Here is a 16631-nt window from a genome sequence, read left to right as displayed (position 1 = left end):
ATCAGCAAAAGCTATTTCCACTGGTCAGTGAGTTAGTAACTGGATGGATTAAATAAGATGAGCCAAAGGGTATCCTCAGCTATAATTATCTTGTGACTTTGTGAATCTCAGGCATGTGTATATTATGCAGAATCATAGCCCCTGTATATATTGTAAGGAAAGCAGCCCCTGTGTATATTACAGAAAATAGCAGCCACTGTTTATAATATAGAGATTAACAGCCCTTCTGTATATTATACATAATAGCATCCCCTATGTATATTATGGAGAATAGCGATCTCTGGCCTAGAAATTCAGCTGGCTGCGCCAGCCGTTAGCGCCTTAGGAGGAGTAGATCTCGAGCGCTAGGCGCTTAGCGCCCGGGCGCAGCGCGATCTGCGCCTCGCCCCAACTTCAGTAGACATTTAGCGCCGGCGCAAAGTCATTGCGCACGCTCATCTGCGCGCGCAGATCATGACGTCATTTCGTCGTGCAACGCCCTTTGTGCGCCCGGAACCGGAACTTCACTCGCGCCGCCCCATTGTGCGCCTGGCGGCCCGAACGACTGTGAAGTGGAACGGTACACAGCCGAGGCGGGTCGTGGGGAGCGCAAATTAAAGGGCACTCCTGCAGTAGAAAAGGCAGCCGTTTTGCAACACTCCTTCTGGAGGAGGAGCAGGAGGAGGAGGAGGAGACAAATACACTAGTCTCGGCCTGTCAAAAAAACAAATCCACCCTCCCCCTTTAAGAGCTCGTGTCTGCCGGCAATCAGCAGCTCGCCGCACCTGCCCTGCGCCCAACTTCCGGTGTTAGCGCCCCGGCCTGCCGGCTTAGCGCCTAATGATAGTCGTGCATCGCCTGTTTTAGCGCAGCAGCAACCTCTTAGGGCGATGCAACTGAATATCAGCGAAGGGGGCTCGACTTTGCGCCGGGCGCAAACTTTAGCGGCCGCCCGACTTTACCGCCCCAAAAGTGGCTATACTGAATTTCTAGGCCTCTGTATCTATTACAGAGAGTAACAACACCCTTGTGCATAGTATAGAGAGAGACAGCACCCCTGTCTATATTATAGAGAGTAACAGCACCCCGTGTATATTATAGAGAGTAACAGCACCCTTGTGTATATTATAGAGAGACAGCACCCCTGTCTATATTATAGAGAGTAACAGCACTCTTATGTATATTATAAAGAGTAACAGCACCCCGTGTATATTATAGAGAGTGACAGCACCCTTGTGTATATTATAGAGAGTAACAGCACCCTTGTGTATATTATAGAGAGTAACAGCACCCCTGTGTATATTATAGAGAGTAACAGCACCCCTGTGTATATTATAGAGTAACAACATCCCTGTGTATAGTGTAGAGAGTAATAGCACCCCTGCGTATATTATGCAGAGTAACAGTGCTTCTGTGTATATTATAATGATACCCTGTATATATTACAGAGAGTAACAGCACCTGCTGTGCATAGCATAGAGAGTAACTGTGTCCCCTATGCATATTATAGAAAAACAGCTCCTGTGTGTAATATTGATAGCAGCCTCTGTGTATATTATAGAATGTCACAGCACCTCCTTTTGTATGTTGGGGCGTAATGGTGGCTCCTGTGTATGGCAGAGAATAATGGCCCTCTGCCTGTGTATGTTATAGAGTAAAGGTCCCTATGTATTATTTTATTATTATATATATATATATATAGAGAGAGAGAGAGAGAGAGCATTGGTATAGTGAAGAGTAATGGTGCCCGCTGTTAAGTCTGTGTTATAATGAGAATTACTACACAGACCACAAGAGTAAATTTTAACAGGTCTTTACTATACGAAGGTCCGGGCTGAACTGCCCAATAAATCATTACACAGCACTTATATACCGGTGTGGTCACCACCGGTATTACAGTATACAGCAGCCAAGATAAAGTAGTGCAACTCTTAAAATAGTTCTCTTAAAGGTGGAACGGTTACATACACCACAATCCTCCCTTTTTAGCTGAACAGTATATATTCCCCATTAACATAACATAATAACATATATACACAACTTCATGTAAAACAGTTCACAGATTCAGTCTCTCTGGAGGCTTCCTGACTCGGTCCGGATAACGCCTCGGTGGTGTAGTAGTTTTCGGTGGTGTAGTAGGTTCTTTTGGCAAGGTCGATTCGGCTTGAATGCCAGTGTCGGGTTCATCTGATTCCAGTATCACCGGATCGGAGGTAGATACTATGGGTATCTCTGCTTCATCATTAGGCGTATAGAGTTGTGGAGTAGGTTGTCCCTTTTCGGATGACTCTATGATCTGGTCAACATGGCGCCTTATTATGCTTTCACCAATGTCCACGGTATACATCAGCGGTCCTAGTCGTGTGCAAATAGTTCCAGGCTGCCATTTCTCGGTACGGTAGTCCCGGGCCAAAACTTGTTGACCTATCTGGAAGGTTCTAGTTGGCCTTTCATTCATGCCTTGAAATTGCCGGTTCTCTACGTCCCTTCTGATGTTTGGCTTGATCAAATCCAGCCGGCATCTTAGTCTTCTATTGAAAAACATCATGGCGGGAGTTTGGTTTGTAACCACATGTGTTGCATTCCTGTACGCCAACAAGAAGTTATCTACCTTATGTTGTAGATTTATGTCTTCATTACCCATGGCCTTTATGGCCTTCTTGAAGGTCTGGACAAACCTTTCAGCTAATCCATTGGTGGCGGGATGGTATGGGGCGGACGTGTAGTGCTTAACCCCATTGTTTTTTAAGAACTTCCTGAATTCTTCGGACACAAATTGCGGTCCATTATCAGAACAGATCTGTTCCGGCAGCCCATTCCTGGCAAATATGGTCCTTAATACTGTGATGGTTTTTTCCGTGGTGGTGGAGGACATCTTTATTACCTCCGGCCACTTGGAGTGTGCATCGACCGCGATTAAGAACATTGAGTCCATAAATGGACCAGCAAAGTCGATATGTACCCTTTGCCATGGAGATGAGGGCCACTCCCATGGATGTAGAGGGGCTTGTGGTGGGGCGTTTTGGACCTTCTGACATCCTAGACAGCTCTTGGTCATTTCTTCGATGTCTCCATCGATACCTGGCCACCACACAAACGCTCTGGCTAAGTTCTTCATTTTCACTCCACCCAGATGCCCCTCGTGAAGCTCCTTTAGCACTTTATGCTGGAGTTCGGGTGGAATCACCACTCTGGATCCACACATCAAAGTTCCTCGGCACACTGACAGCTGTTCTCTTCTTTGCGAGAATGCTGGCAACAGTGGTTCGCCATGTGCTGGCCATCCCTTCACCGTTAAATCGTAGACTCGTGAGAGAGTCGGGTCATTTCTCGTTTCCTTTTCGATGGTAGAATTTGTTACTGGTAGACATTCCACTATGGTTGAGTGGAACATCTCCACTGGGTCCACTGTAGGCGCCTCTTCTACCGTTGGCAACGGTAGGCACGATAAACCGTCAGCATTCCCATGCTGTTTTGATCCTTTGTATTCTATGTCATATTGGTGTGCCCCTAGGAAAAAGGGACCACCTCTGTAGCCTTTGCGCTGTCATAATGGAAACGCCCTTTTTAGGGTTGAATATGGATACCAACGGCTGGTGGTCTGTCAGCAGTGTAAACTTCTTGCCCTGCAGGTAATGATTGAACTTCTTTACTCCCCACACAAGGCTGAGAGCCTCCCTATCTATCTGAGCATAGTTGCGCTCAGCGGAGGTCAATGGTCTGGATGCAAATGCGACTGGCCTTTCCGAGCCATTTGGCAACTTGTGTGAGAGTACTGCTCCAATACCATAAGGAGAAGCATCACAAGCTAGACGAATAGGTAGCGTTGGGTTGAAGTGAGCCAACACTTCCTGAGGTGATCAATGCCTTGCTTTTGCGAAAGGCCTTCTTAGTCCTCGCTCCACTTCCATGGTACTTCTTTCTGCAACAGAGCATTCAGCGGGTGCAGCACCGTGGATAGATTTGGCAGAAACTTATGGTAATAGTTAATCAACCCTAGGAACGACCTCAACTGGGATACATTTTCCGGAGCGGGAGCCTTCACAACAGCTTCAATCTTGTCAGGTGACTTGTGCAGCCCCTCCTGGTCAATGACATGACCACAGTACGAGATCCGTTTCTGAAAGAACTCACATTTCTGGCGATTAACTCAAAGGCCATATTCCTTCAACCTGGTGAGCACCAGTTTCAAATTTGCGAGGTGTTCCTCATCGTCCTCTCCTGTAATCAGGATATCGTCCAAGTAACATTGAGTGCTTGGAATTCCCTGTAATACCTGCTCCATGGCCCTCTGCCAAATTGCTGGAGCCGAAGCCACTCCAAAAACCAGTCTATTATATCGATACAAGCCTCTGTGCGTGTTGATTGAGAGATACTGGCGCGACTCTTCCTCAACTTCCATCTGTAAGTACGCTTGCGCCAGGTCTATCTTGGTGAAGTGTTTCCCGCCAGACAATGAAGCAAAGATATCCTCAATCCGCGGAAGCGGATATTGCACCGTGTGACGCACCGGATTAACTGTGATCTTGAAGTCTCCACAGATGCGGACCTTCCCCGGTTCCCCTGGCTTGTTACTCGATGAACGCTTCATGACGGGAACAATGGCGTGGCCCACTCACTCCAGTCCACCTTAGACAGTACTCCTGAACGTTCAAGCCCTTCCAGCTCAGCTTCCACAGCAGGTCGTATCGCATAAGGTACCAGTCTGGCTTTGAAAAATTTTGGGTTTGCATGTTCTGCAATCTTGATTTTTGCCTTAATTCCTCTCAGTGTTCCCAGTCCCTGTTGGAACACCTCTTTAGCCTCATCCAATATTCTGGACAATCGTTCAGGTTTGACATCTTTCTTTCCGGAATCTACCGTTATTGCTTTTCGGGAGTGCCAGTCCATATTTATTTTCCTGATCCACTCCCATCCCAGAAGTGGTGGACCTCCCTCAGGTAGTACATATAAGTCCATTCCTTGGTGTTCTTTGCCCTTGTGTATCACCTTGACTTTTATCTTTCCGATGGGGTATACTTTTTGCCCCGTGTATGTCTGCAATACTATCTCCGTATCCCGTAGGGGAATATATGTGAATAACCTTTTGTAATCTTGCTTATTCATGACCGTCAACGCCGATCCGGTGTCCAATTCCATCTTCACTTGGACTCCTGCTATCTGCAGTGTGACCCAGATGGTTTGTCGGTCAGCTTCCTTACTCACATTGTGAATTCTCAGACTACCCAGTTCCTTGCTGTTGGAGTCTGAATCCGAATTCTGTTCATCCGAACTCTTCTCAGCCACCTTATGTACCTTTCTGCACTTTTCCTGCGGTGACTTTTTGTTGCTGGCCTTCTTTCCTGACCGGCATACTTTAGCTATGTGACCAAGCTTGCCACATTTTCTACATTCCTGGTTTTTAAACCAGCATTGGTTCTGATCGTGTGTTGTCTTTCCACAACGATAACATTTCGTTGTACCCAAAGCCATTTGATCTACGCTGAGTACCGCTGCCTTCAGCTGCATTTCCGCAGTGCCTCCCGCTGCGGCTTCGTGCGATGCTGCAATAGTGACAGCCTTATCAAGTGTAAGATCATTCTCTTCAAGCAGCCGCTTTTGTGTTCCTTCTTTCGACAATCCACACACGAATTTGTCTCTCAGTGCCTCTGTCAGACTTTCCCCAAACTGACAGTATTTCGCTAGATTACGCAGTTCAATTAAATACTCCGCGTTGCTTTCCTCTTTCAGTTGCGTTCTCGCATAAAATTTAAATCGTTCCGCTAACATCAGCGGTGTGGGGTTCAAATGATTTTTCAGGACAGCAACAATTTTAGCGAAAGTCTGATCCGCCGGTTTAGCTGGTGATAGAAGATGCTTCAATAGCCCGTATGTCTTCGCACCCATTGAGTTTAGTAAGGTTAGTGCTTTGTCTTCATCTGATATTTTATTTGCCTTACAATATATCTCTATGCGTTCTACATACGTGGCCCAATCTTCAACATCGGGATCGAAATCGTTGATGTTACCACGCTTAGGCATCCTCGCAATCTTCTTGAGAAACAAAAAGAAATTTTTCTTTTCTTTTTTTTTTCAAAATGGCGGTTTCCCGCACTTGTCTTCTTCCCCCGCCTACGAAAATGGCGGCTTCCCGCATTTGCCTTTCTCCCCCGCTGGCTGTAATGGCGATTGCCGTATTGCTGCGTTCGCCCTCCCCAGCGGTTTTCAAATCATGCCTCCCAGCCCCTCTTGCAGTCCGGTCCTTTCCCCCGGCTGGGGCTGAGTTCTCCGCGGTTTTTTTAAAAATTTTCTCCCGCGCCTTACGCTGACCCGGTCGCTGCGCCTCGCGGCCTCGGTAGCTGCCCAGCCTTTCTCACCGGTCGTGGTCGAGCTCTCTCTCGACGCTGTTGCGTCTCCCAGCCCGCTTGCAGCCCGGTCTTTTACACCGGCTGCGTTTGCATTCACCGCGGCTCCCGTGCCTACGCTGCCCCAGTCTCAGCGCCTCTGGCCCCGACTTCTATCCGGCTCTTTTCCCCGGCCGTGGTTGAGTTCTCCGCCCTTATATCCTCCGTTTTTCCCTCCCTTACTTCACAGCCAACGTGGCCAACTTGCTGCTCGTCGCTGATCGGCTTACCCACCACCGTGATAGAAGGGATGATCACTGCCTGTTGCTGATGGAAGGCTTCGTGTCAGAATTCTTCCTTTGCTCTTCAAACCCGCGTCTTCTCTCAGGAGGATGATGAGGGCGGATGCCTCCTCTCAACGTCCGTCAAACTGCCTTGGATGTATCTCTGCCGCAGGGTAAGATCGTACTCGTCGCCACTGTTAAGTCTGTGTGTTATAATGAGAATTACTACACAGACCACAAGAGTAAATTTTAACAGGTCTTTACTATACGAAGGTCCGGGCTGAACTGCCCAATAAATCATTACACAGCACTTATATACCGGTGTGGTCACCACCAGTATTACAGTATACAGCAGCCAAGATAAAGTAGTGCAACTCTTAAAATAGTTCTCTTAAAGGTGGAACGGTTACATACACCACACCCTCTATGTATAGGAGAAAGTAATGGCACCCCCTGTTTATGTTACAGAGAGTAATGACGGCCGAGTGTACACACTGGGAAATTTTACGGGTCATCTTCCAGAATCAATACATCATATAGTGTCATCCTGTGACCCCCCATGGAAGGCTCATAAGAAGCCAGCATTTGTTTCCCACACCCCCTCCCCACCCCAGGGATATCTGTCCCCAGACTTGGAATAGTGAGTAACACCAGGAGACCATAAGATTTCATTGTAATTGTGATAGTTAAAAGAGCCAACAGTGGCATTCAAGATGCTGGGCTGATCAGAGTATTGATTCCAGAGATACCTTCAGGGAGAATACATGCCAGTAATCTGGGGTAGTTCTCCTTAGAGCAGAGAAAGGTGATTTAATAGAGGTGTTCAAAATTATGAAGCGTTTTGATAGAGTAAATAAGAAGAAACTGTTTCCAGTGCCAGAAGGGTCGGTAACAAGAGAACCCAGATTTAAGGTAATTGGCAAAAGAACCAGAGGGGAGATGAGGAGACTTTTTTTTATGCAGCGAGTTGTTATGATCTGGAATACACTGCCTGAAAGGGTGGTGGAAGCAAATTCAATCGTGACTTTTAAAAGGGAGGATAAATACTTGAAGGGGAATAATTTGCAGGGCTATGGGGAAAGAGCAGGGAAATGGGATTAATTGGATAGCTCTTTCAAAGAGCAGGCACAGGCACGATGGATCGCATGGCCTCATTCTGCGTTGTATCATTCTATGATTCTATGATAAATGCTATGATAAATATTGACGCCTAATACATTCCATTCAGGAATTTCAAAAAAGGGAATTAAGGGTGCCGGAGATACGCACACGCTCAGTAAGCCTGAGGATCTCGGAGGGAAAAGTAGGAGCAACACCTGGAAGATGGGCCCTCGCTACAAAGGATTACACCCGGAACAGTTCATCGGGATGAGTCAGGTATTGCAGAACAACAACAACTCGCATTTATATAAAGCCTTTAATGTCAAAAAAAATCACAAGACTTGGTCAAAGTGGTAGATTTTAAGGAGGGTCTTAAATGAGAAGAGGGAGATGGAAAGATAGAGGGGTTTAGGGAGGGAGTTCTGGTTTTTGGGTTCCAGCTGGCTGAGGGCACTGCTGCCTATGGTGGGGCGAAGGGAGGGAGGGATGCACAAGAGGCCAGAGTCGGAGGAACGGATAGTTCTGGGAGGGTGGTAGGATGGAGGAAGTTAAGAGATAGGGAGGTACGAGGCCATGAAGGGGTTTAAACAAGAGGATGAGAATTTTAATTTGGAGGCTTGGGCGATCGGGAGTCAATGCAGGTCAGCAAGGACAGGAGTGATGGGTGAGCTGGACCTGGTGCACGATAGGATACGGGGTTTAGAACTTTGGATGAGCTGAAGTTTACCGAGCATTGAGGATAGGAAGCTAGCCAGGAGAGCATTGGAATAGTCTGGAGGTGACAAGCACAGGGATGACAGTTTCATCAGCAGATGGGCTGAGGCGGGGTGGAGGTGGCCGATGTTACAGAGGTGAAAGTAGGCGGCCTTTGTCATGGAGAGGATATGGGGTTGGAAGCTCAGTTCCGGATCAAATAGGACACTAAGGTTGCAAACAGTCTGGTTGAACCTGGGGCAATGGGTGGGGAGGGGGAGGGAATCAACAGCAAGGGAACGGAGTTTGGGGCAGGGCCGAAGACAGTGGTTTCAGTCTTCCCAATGTTTAACTAAGGAAATTGTAACTCATCCAAGACTGGATGTCAGACAAGCACAGAGGCAGCGGAGGGGGCAAGAGAGGTTTTGGAGAAGTAGAGCTGGGTGTCATCAGCGTACATGTGAAAATTGACCCCATGTCTTCAGATGAGGTCATCAAGAGGCTGCATGTAGATGAAGAGAAGGAGGGGGTGCAAGAATAGATCTTTGGGACTTCAGAAGTAATGGTATAGGGGCAAGAAGAGAAGCAATTGCTGGAGATGCTTTGGCTATGATTGGATAGGTAAGAGTGGATCCAGGCGAGCGCAGTCCCACTAAATTGGACAACAGAGGAGGATGGCATGGTCGATTTTGTTAAAGGCTGCAGAGAGGACGATGAGGGAAAACACACTATGATCACAGTCACCGAGGATGTAATTTGTGACTCTGATAAAGCAGGCAGAATTCTGGCACCAACTGAGGGTCCAGTGGTTTGGGGGGGGCTTGATGGCACAATGGGTTGGGGGTCTCTATATGTTAGTGGTGTCACAGTGGGTGGTGGGTTGGGTCTTCGTGGCACAATAACATGAGTGCCATGGTACAGTGGGCTTGTTGGATCAATCGGACACTGTCTTTCATTTCCAGGACCTGAGCTTGATTCATAAGCCAATCATACCCAGCACTGGATAGTGCAATCTAGTTTCAAGTGTATAAACCTTAAAACTTCTTAGCTACCCAGATAGGCTTAAATAGCTGGCTGTATATACTTTAAAGAAACGCAGACTCATTGAAATTGGACAACAAAATAATGAAGGGACTAGATTGTGTCCACGCTGATTAATTGCATAGGTTTGGGAGGACCAGGGGTTACGCTGAAAAGTTACAAAAGGGTAGATCTAGGTTAGATGTTAGACGTTTTTTTTTCCAAGAGAATAGTAGATCTTTAGAACAAGTTGCCTGCTCATGTAGTGAGTGCTCATTTGCTGTATACCTTCAAAAGAGAGCTGGACTGCTTCATGGTTCGGACAGAGATCACGTCATACAAGAGGTACAAATAACATAAATTATGACCAAGGTGGTCTCCTACACTAGTTTCAATCACCTTGGGGGAGGTCAGAGATGAATTCTCCAGATTTATTTTCCCTAATTGGCCTTGGATTTTTATTTGGGTTTTAACATCTCCTAGGTGATTATATGAACCTGGGTAGGTAGGGAATTGCATAATCGTGACAGACTGGATGGATTAGCTGGTTCTTTTCCTGTCCATCATTTTCATATGTTCATGTGCAACAGGCTAGAGTGGATTATGGACAGGATAATACACAGACTGGAGTGGATTATGGACAGGATAATAGACAGACTGGAGTGGATTATGGACAGGATAATACACAGACTGGAGTGGATTATGGACAGAATAATTCTCAGATTGGAGTGGATTATGTACAGAATAATTCTCAGACTAGAGTGGATTATGGACAGAATAATTCACAGACTGGAGTGGATTATGGACAGGATAATTCACAGACTGGAGTGGATTATGGATAGGATAATATACAGACCGGAGTGGATTATGGACAGAATAATTCACAGACTGGAGTGGATTATGGACAGGATAATATACAGACTGGAGTGGATTATGGACAGGATAATACACAGACTGGAGTGGATTATGGACAAGATAATATACAGACCGGAGTGGATTATGGACAGGATAATTCACAGACTGGAGTGGATTATGGACAGGATAATATACAGACTGGAGTGGATTATGGACAGGATAATACACAGACTGGAGTGGATTATGGACAAGATAATATACAGACTGGAGTGGATTATGGACAGGATAATACACAGACTGGAGTGGATTATGGACAGAATAATTCTCAGACTGGAGTGGATTATGGACAGAATAATTCTCAGACTGGAGTGGATTATGCACAGAATAATTCTCAGACTGGAGTGGATTATGGACAGAATAATTCTCAGACTGGAGTGGATTATGTACAGAATAATTCTCAGACTGGAGTGGATTATGGACAGAATAATTCACAGACTGGAGTGGATTAGGGACAGAATAATTCACAGACTGGAGTGGATTATGGACAGAATAATTCACAGACTGGAGTGGATTATGGACAGGATAACTCACAGACTGGACTGGGCTATGGATAGGATAATATACAGACTGGAGTGGATTATGGACAGGATAATTCACAGACTGGAGTGGATTATGGACAGGATAATACACAGACTGGAGTGGATTATGGACAGGAGAGTATACAGACTGGAGTGGTTTATGGACAGGATAATACACAGACTGGAGTGGATTATGGACAGAATAATTCACAGACTGGAGTGGATTATGGACAGAATAATTCACAGACTGGCGTGGATTATGGACAGGATAATACACAGACTGGAGTGGATTATGGACAGGATAATACACAGACTGGAGTGGATTATGGACAGGATAACACATGACTGGAGTGGATTATGGACAGGATAATTCACAGACTGGAGTGGATTATGGAAAGAATAATTCACAGACTGGAGTGGATTATGGACAGGATAACACATGACTGGAGTGGATTATGGACAGGAGAGTATACAGACTGGAGTGGTTTATGGACAGGATAATACACAGACTGGAGTGGATTATGGACAGAATAATTCACAGACTGGCGTGGATTATGGACAGGATAATACACAGACTGGAGTGGATTATGGACAGGATAATACACAGACTGGAGTGGATTATGGACAGGATAACACACAGACTGGAGTGGATTATGGACAGGATAATACACAGACTGGAGTGGATTATGGACAGGATAACACACATGACTGGAGTGGATTATGGACAGAATAATTCACAGACTGGCGTGGATTATGGACAGAATAATTCACAGACTGGAGTGGATTATGGACAGGATAATTCACAGACTGGAGTGGATTATGGACAGAATAATTCACAGACTGGAGTGGATTATGGACAGGATAATTCACAGACTGAAGTGGATTATGGACAGGATAATTCTCAGACTGGAGTGGATTATGGACAGGATAACACACATGACTGGAGTGGATTATGGACAGAATAATTCACAGACTGGCGTGGATTATGGACAGAATAATTCACAGACTGGAGTGGATTATGGACAGGATAATACACAGACTGGAGTGGATTATGGACAGGCTAATACACAGACTGGAGTGGATTATGGACAGGATAATACACAGACTGGAGTGGATTATGGACAGGATAATACACAGACTGGAGTGGATTATGGACAGGCTAATACACAGACTGGAGTGGATTAATTCACTGTTTCATTTTTATATTAACCCCATCTCCCATTGAAAAGTCTCAGCTGGGACCTGGCGATGGACTGGATTATGAAGAATTAATAGAATCGAGTCACGGGTTGGACATTTCGGTACAATAATAAATAATAAAGTCCACACGAGGTGGGGACAAGTGAGGCTCTCAAGCACCTTGTGTCTGGTATTTCCCCTCCAGGCTTAGGTTTGCCCCTGCGTGGTTCTCACATCTTTCCCTCATTTCCTACCCAAACAGAAGAACGATGACGAATGCGCAGTGTGCAGAGATGGAGGCGAGCTGATCTGCTGTGATGGTTGCCCAAGAGCCTTTCACTTAGGCTGCCTTGTACCCCCCCTCACAGAAATACCCATGTAAGTACTAGAGCTGTGCCAAAATACATCACTTCACAGAATCAGAGAATGATACAGTACAGAAGGAGGCCATTCAGCCCATCGGGCCTGTGTCAGGGAAGGTAAACAAATGAACTTCTACAACACCTGCTAATTCGAGGGCCCTGTATCATACAGAGTGGGAAAGACCCAGGTTCAATCAGTTATCAGTGTCAACTGTGGCTCAGTTGGTAGCACTCTTGCCTTTGAGTCAGAAGGTTGTGGGTTCAAGCCCCACTCCAGAGACTTGAGCACATAATCCAGGCTGACACTTCAGTGCAGTACTGAGGGAGTGCTGCACTGTCGGAGGTGCTGTCCTACAGATGAGACATTAAACCGAGGCCCCGTCTGCTCTCTCGGGTGGATGTGAAAGATCTCACGGCACTATTTCAAAGGGGAGTTCTCCCTGGTGTGCTGGACAATATTTATCTAACCAACCTCAAGAAAACAGTTTATCTGGTCATTATCACATTGCTGTTTGTGGGAGCTTGCTGCGCGCAAACTGGCTACTGCGTTTCCTACATTACAACAGTGACTACACTTCAAAAGTACATCATTGGTTGTAAATTGATTTGGGACATCCTGAGGTCATGAAAGGCGCTGTATAAATGCAAGTTTTTTTTCTTTCACTCCTGAGCGCTATCCAATGAAGCCTGCTGGCAAGTGTGTGCCAAGACTCCAGGAGAGAATAGGATTGGGCTTGGCTGTAATGTCCCACAGTGCCATACCGTGCCTGCAGTCAGTGTCCAGGCTCACACACAAAGAATGCGCACTCGGGTGAGGTGCCAGAGGGCAGTCAGTGCCCGTGAACACTACCTTAGTGGGAGTCAGTTCTTTTCAGGGGAGGAGCAGAGAAAATTGAAGGGAAACAAATGACCTTGTTTCATTTTTATATTAACCCCATCTCCCATTGAAAAGTCTCAGCTGGGACCTGGCGATGGACTGTTTAACACATTCACAGTTTACAACAGTGCGCGCTATTCAATATGCCGATACCATCCCTTTTAATGTGGTACAGAGCCAATGAATCATCTTTGAAATGCAGTCATGGTTATTAAGTAGGTAAATGTGGCAGCTAATTTGCACTCAGCTAGGTCCCACAAACATCAATGAGATGAATGACCTAGTCAATCTGTTTTCATGGTGTTGGCTTTAAGGGATGAATGATGGCTAGGACATTGGGAGAACTCCCCTGCTCCTCTTCAAATAGCGCAATTTCTTTTATGTCCACCTGAGAGGGCAGACAGGGCCTCAGTTTAACATCTCACTCAAAAGATGACATCTCCGACAGTACTGGGAAGGAGTGTCAGTTTAAATCATGTGCTGAAGTCCTGGTGCTGTTTCACAGGGTGTCAGATGCCTCTGGTACCTTGAAATGAAGAATAGATTTGCCTTCCAAAGTTAGGCTTTATTAACTTTAAAATCGGCAGCATATCTTTCTACATCCAGTCCCAACTAAAGCTAGAAAAGGACTGAATTTAAGGTAGCCACAACACATCATGTGATCATCAACTACCAATGAGATTACAACACATATCCCAAGGCAGTTAACAAACAACGAATCACAATACTTTTACTAATCAAGGAATAATCACCACATTCACCCCTCCTTTAAAATATACTCTAACCTAATAACTTTTACAATTTACAATTAATTATTTACAACTAAACTATGCACAAGAATAAAACTATTTACATAACACAATACTAAATGAACAACAACAAATAATAACATTACGCATAAGTATTAAGTATCTCTCAACTAAAACAATATACTATAATATTTCAACAGTTTTTAAAACATTACTATCAATTTAAAAATCCATTTTCAATCGGTCGACCGGATATCTTGTTCGTGTCGACCTTCTTAACCTTGGTGAAATTCCTTGCCCTCCCACGCCAGAAGGCACAGAAGTATCTTGAACAGGAAGGCTATCCATATCCCGATTCTCAACGGTTTCTGGATTAGAAATCCCATCAGAAGATGCACTGGGACGGTCATAAACATCTATCAAAGGCTGACTAATAGAAGTATGATTATCTGCAATCGGATTGGAAATATTCGTAGTATCTGTAACAGCATCCACATTATCCGAATCATGATCATTATTATTATCCTCAGAAGAGGGCTGGCCCCCACAAGGAGCCAAGTCTTTAATTGAAACAGTACTTTCTTTCCCATCTTGGAATCGAATATGAGCATATTGGGAATTTGCCTCCAACAGCTCCACCTCCTCCACCAAGGGGTCATATTTTGACAATCTAACATGGCGTCGAAGCAACACAGGTCCCTGCAGAGTAAGCCATGAAGGTACCGAATATCCCGTAGTAGATCTCCGCGGATAGTTAAAGAGCCTTTCATGGGGGGTCACATTAGTAGCCGTTGAAAGCAATGATCTAATGGAATGCAGGGCATCAGGCAGTACCATTTCCCACTGTGTATTCTTAAGGTTCCGGGATGTCAACGCCAACATAACTGCCTTCCAGATCACCCCATTGTATCGTTCGCACTGTCCATTACCCTGGGGATTATACGGGGTAGTTCGACTAGTAGAAATTCCCCGACTCTGAAGGTATTCCTTCAACTGGGAAGACATAAAAGAACTTCCCTGATCCGAATGGATATACGCAGGCATCCCAAAGATGACAAAAAGTTGAGTCAAACATTTAATAACTGTAGCAGCTGATACATCTGCACAAGGAAAAGCAAAAGGGAACCTTGAAAACTCATCCACAACAGTAAATATATATCGGTTTTGAGTAGTTGAAGGAAGAGGTCCCTTAAAATCAACACTCAAACGTTCAAAAGGAGAAGTAGCCTTTATAAGATGAGCTCGTTGAGGCTTAAAGAAATTCGGTTTACACCGAGCACAGATAGAACATGATGAAGTCATCCGCTTGACGTCTTCAACTGAAAAAGGCAAGTTCTTACTGCGTACAAAGTGTATCATCCTCGTAACCCCAGGATGACATAAGGCATTATGAAGATTAATAAGCGTATCTCCGTGAATCACTGAACAATAAGCCCTCGACAGTGCATCAGCAGCAACATTATCCTTCCCCGGACGATAAACTATGTCAAAATGGTAACATGCCAACTCAATCCTCCATCTCATTATTTTATCATTTTTAATCTTTCCAAAATGTTTAACATCAAACATAAAGGACACAGATTTTTGGTCAGTTACCAATGTGAAATGTCGCCCCGATAAATAATGTCTCCATTTACGCAATGCTTCTACTATTGCGTATGCCTCTTTTTCTATTGAGGAATGTCTTTTTTCACTATTATTCAAAGTACGTGAGAAAAAGGCCACAGGTCTTCCATTTTGGTTCAAAGTAGCCCCAATTGCAAAATCCGAAGCATCCGTCTCAATCACAAAGGGAACCTGCTCATCAATGGAATGCACAACTGCTCCTAAAATATCCTTTTTAAAATTCTCAAAACATGTCCTGGCCTCCCATGATAGAGGATATGTCGTAACCCGAATAAGAGGCCGGATCATCGTGAAAAATTTGCAATCCAATTAGAATAATAAGAAAACAGTCCAACAACTCGTTGCAAAGCCTTAGAATTAGTAGGACAAGGTAAATCGATCAATGGTCGCAGACATTCTGGATCTGGTTTAATCTTATTTCCCGAAATAATATACCCCAATAGATTTACCTCAGTAGTCAAAAAGACACATTTCTCTTTGTTAAAAGTTAAACCAACTTTTTCCGCAGCTTGAAGGAATCTTTTTAAATTAGAATCATGCTCCACCCTTGATTTGCCACACACTGTGATGTCATCTAAGTATGAAAAGGTGTCAGAGAGGGAGTTATCACTTATAAAAGCATCCATTGCCCGTTGAAAACAAGCAACACCATTAGTAACACCAAATGGTATTCGGCAAAACTGATACAGCTTTCCACCAGCCTCAAAGGCCGTATATGGTTGATCCTTCTTAACAATAGGAATCTGATGATAAGCACTCTTTCAATCAATAGTGCTAAAAACCTTATACTGAGATACTTTGTTGATAAGCTCATCAATCTTAGGCAAAGGGTACGCATCTAATTGAGTATACCTATTAATAGTTTGGGAATAGTCTATCACCATTCGTTTCTTGTGTCTCTCGTTAGTCGTGACAACTACCTGTGCTCGCCAAGGCGAACAACTAGGTTCAATGATTCCTTCCAATAAGAGACGTTGAACTTCAGAATTAATAAATTCTCTATCC

At 44.8% G+C, this 16631-nt stretch overlaps 1 protein-coding gene across 1 annotated transcript in view; it reads left to right on the top strand.

Moving 5' to 3' along the window:
• Positions 1-16631, top strand: part of aire (autoimmune regulator) — a 177470-nt gene that overhangs the window by 122820 nt on the left and 38019 nt on the right. The window contains exons 7-8 of the mRNA XM_085990681.1: positions 7815-7963; positions 12275-12390. Coding sequence (XP_085846807.1) covers positions 7815-7963; positions 12275-12390 — 265 coding nt within the window. The remainder of the gene's footprint in view (positions 1-7814; positions 7964-12274; positions 12391-16631) is intronic.

This window comes from Somniosus microcephalus, chromosome 6 (assembly GCF_052327205.1).
Source record: "Somniosus microcephalus isolate GS21.2 chromosome 6, FLI_Smic_1.0, whole genome shotgun sequence".
Classification (NCBI taxonomy): domain Eukaryota; kingdom Metazoa; phylum Chordata; class Chondrichthyes; order Squaliformes; family Somniosidae; genus Somniosus; species Somniosus microcephalus.
This window is presented reverse-complemented; position numbering and strand designations above follow the sequence as displayed.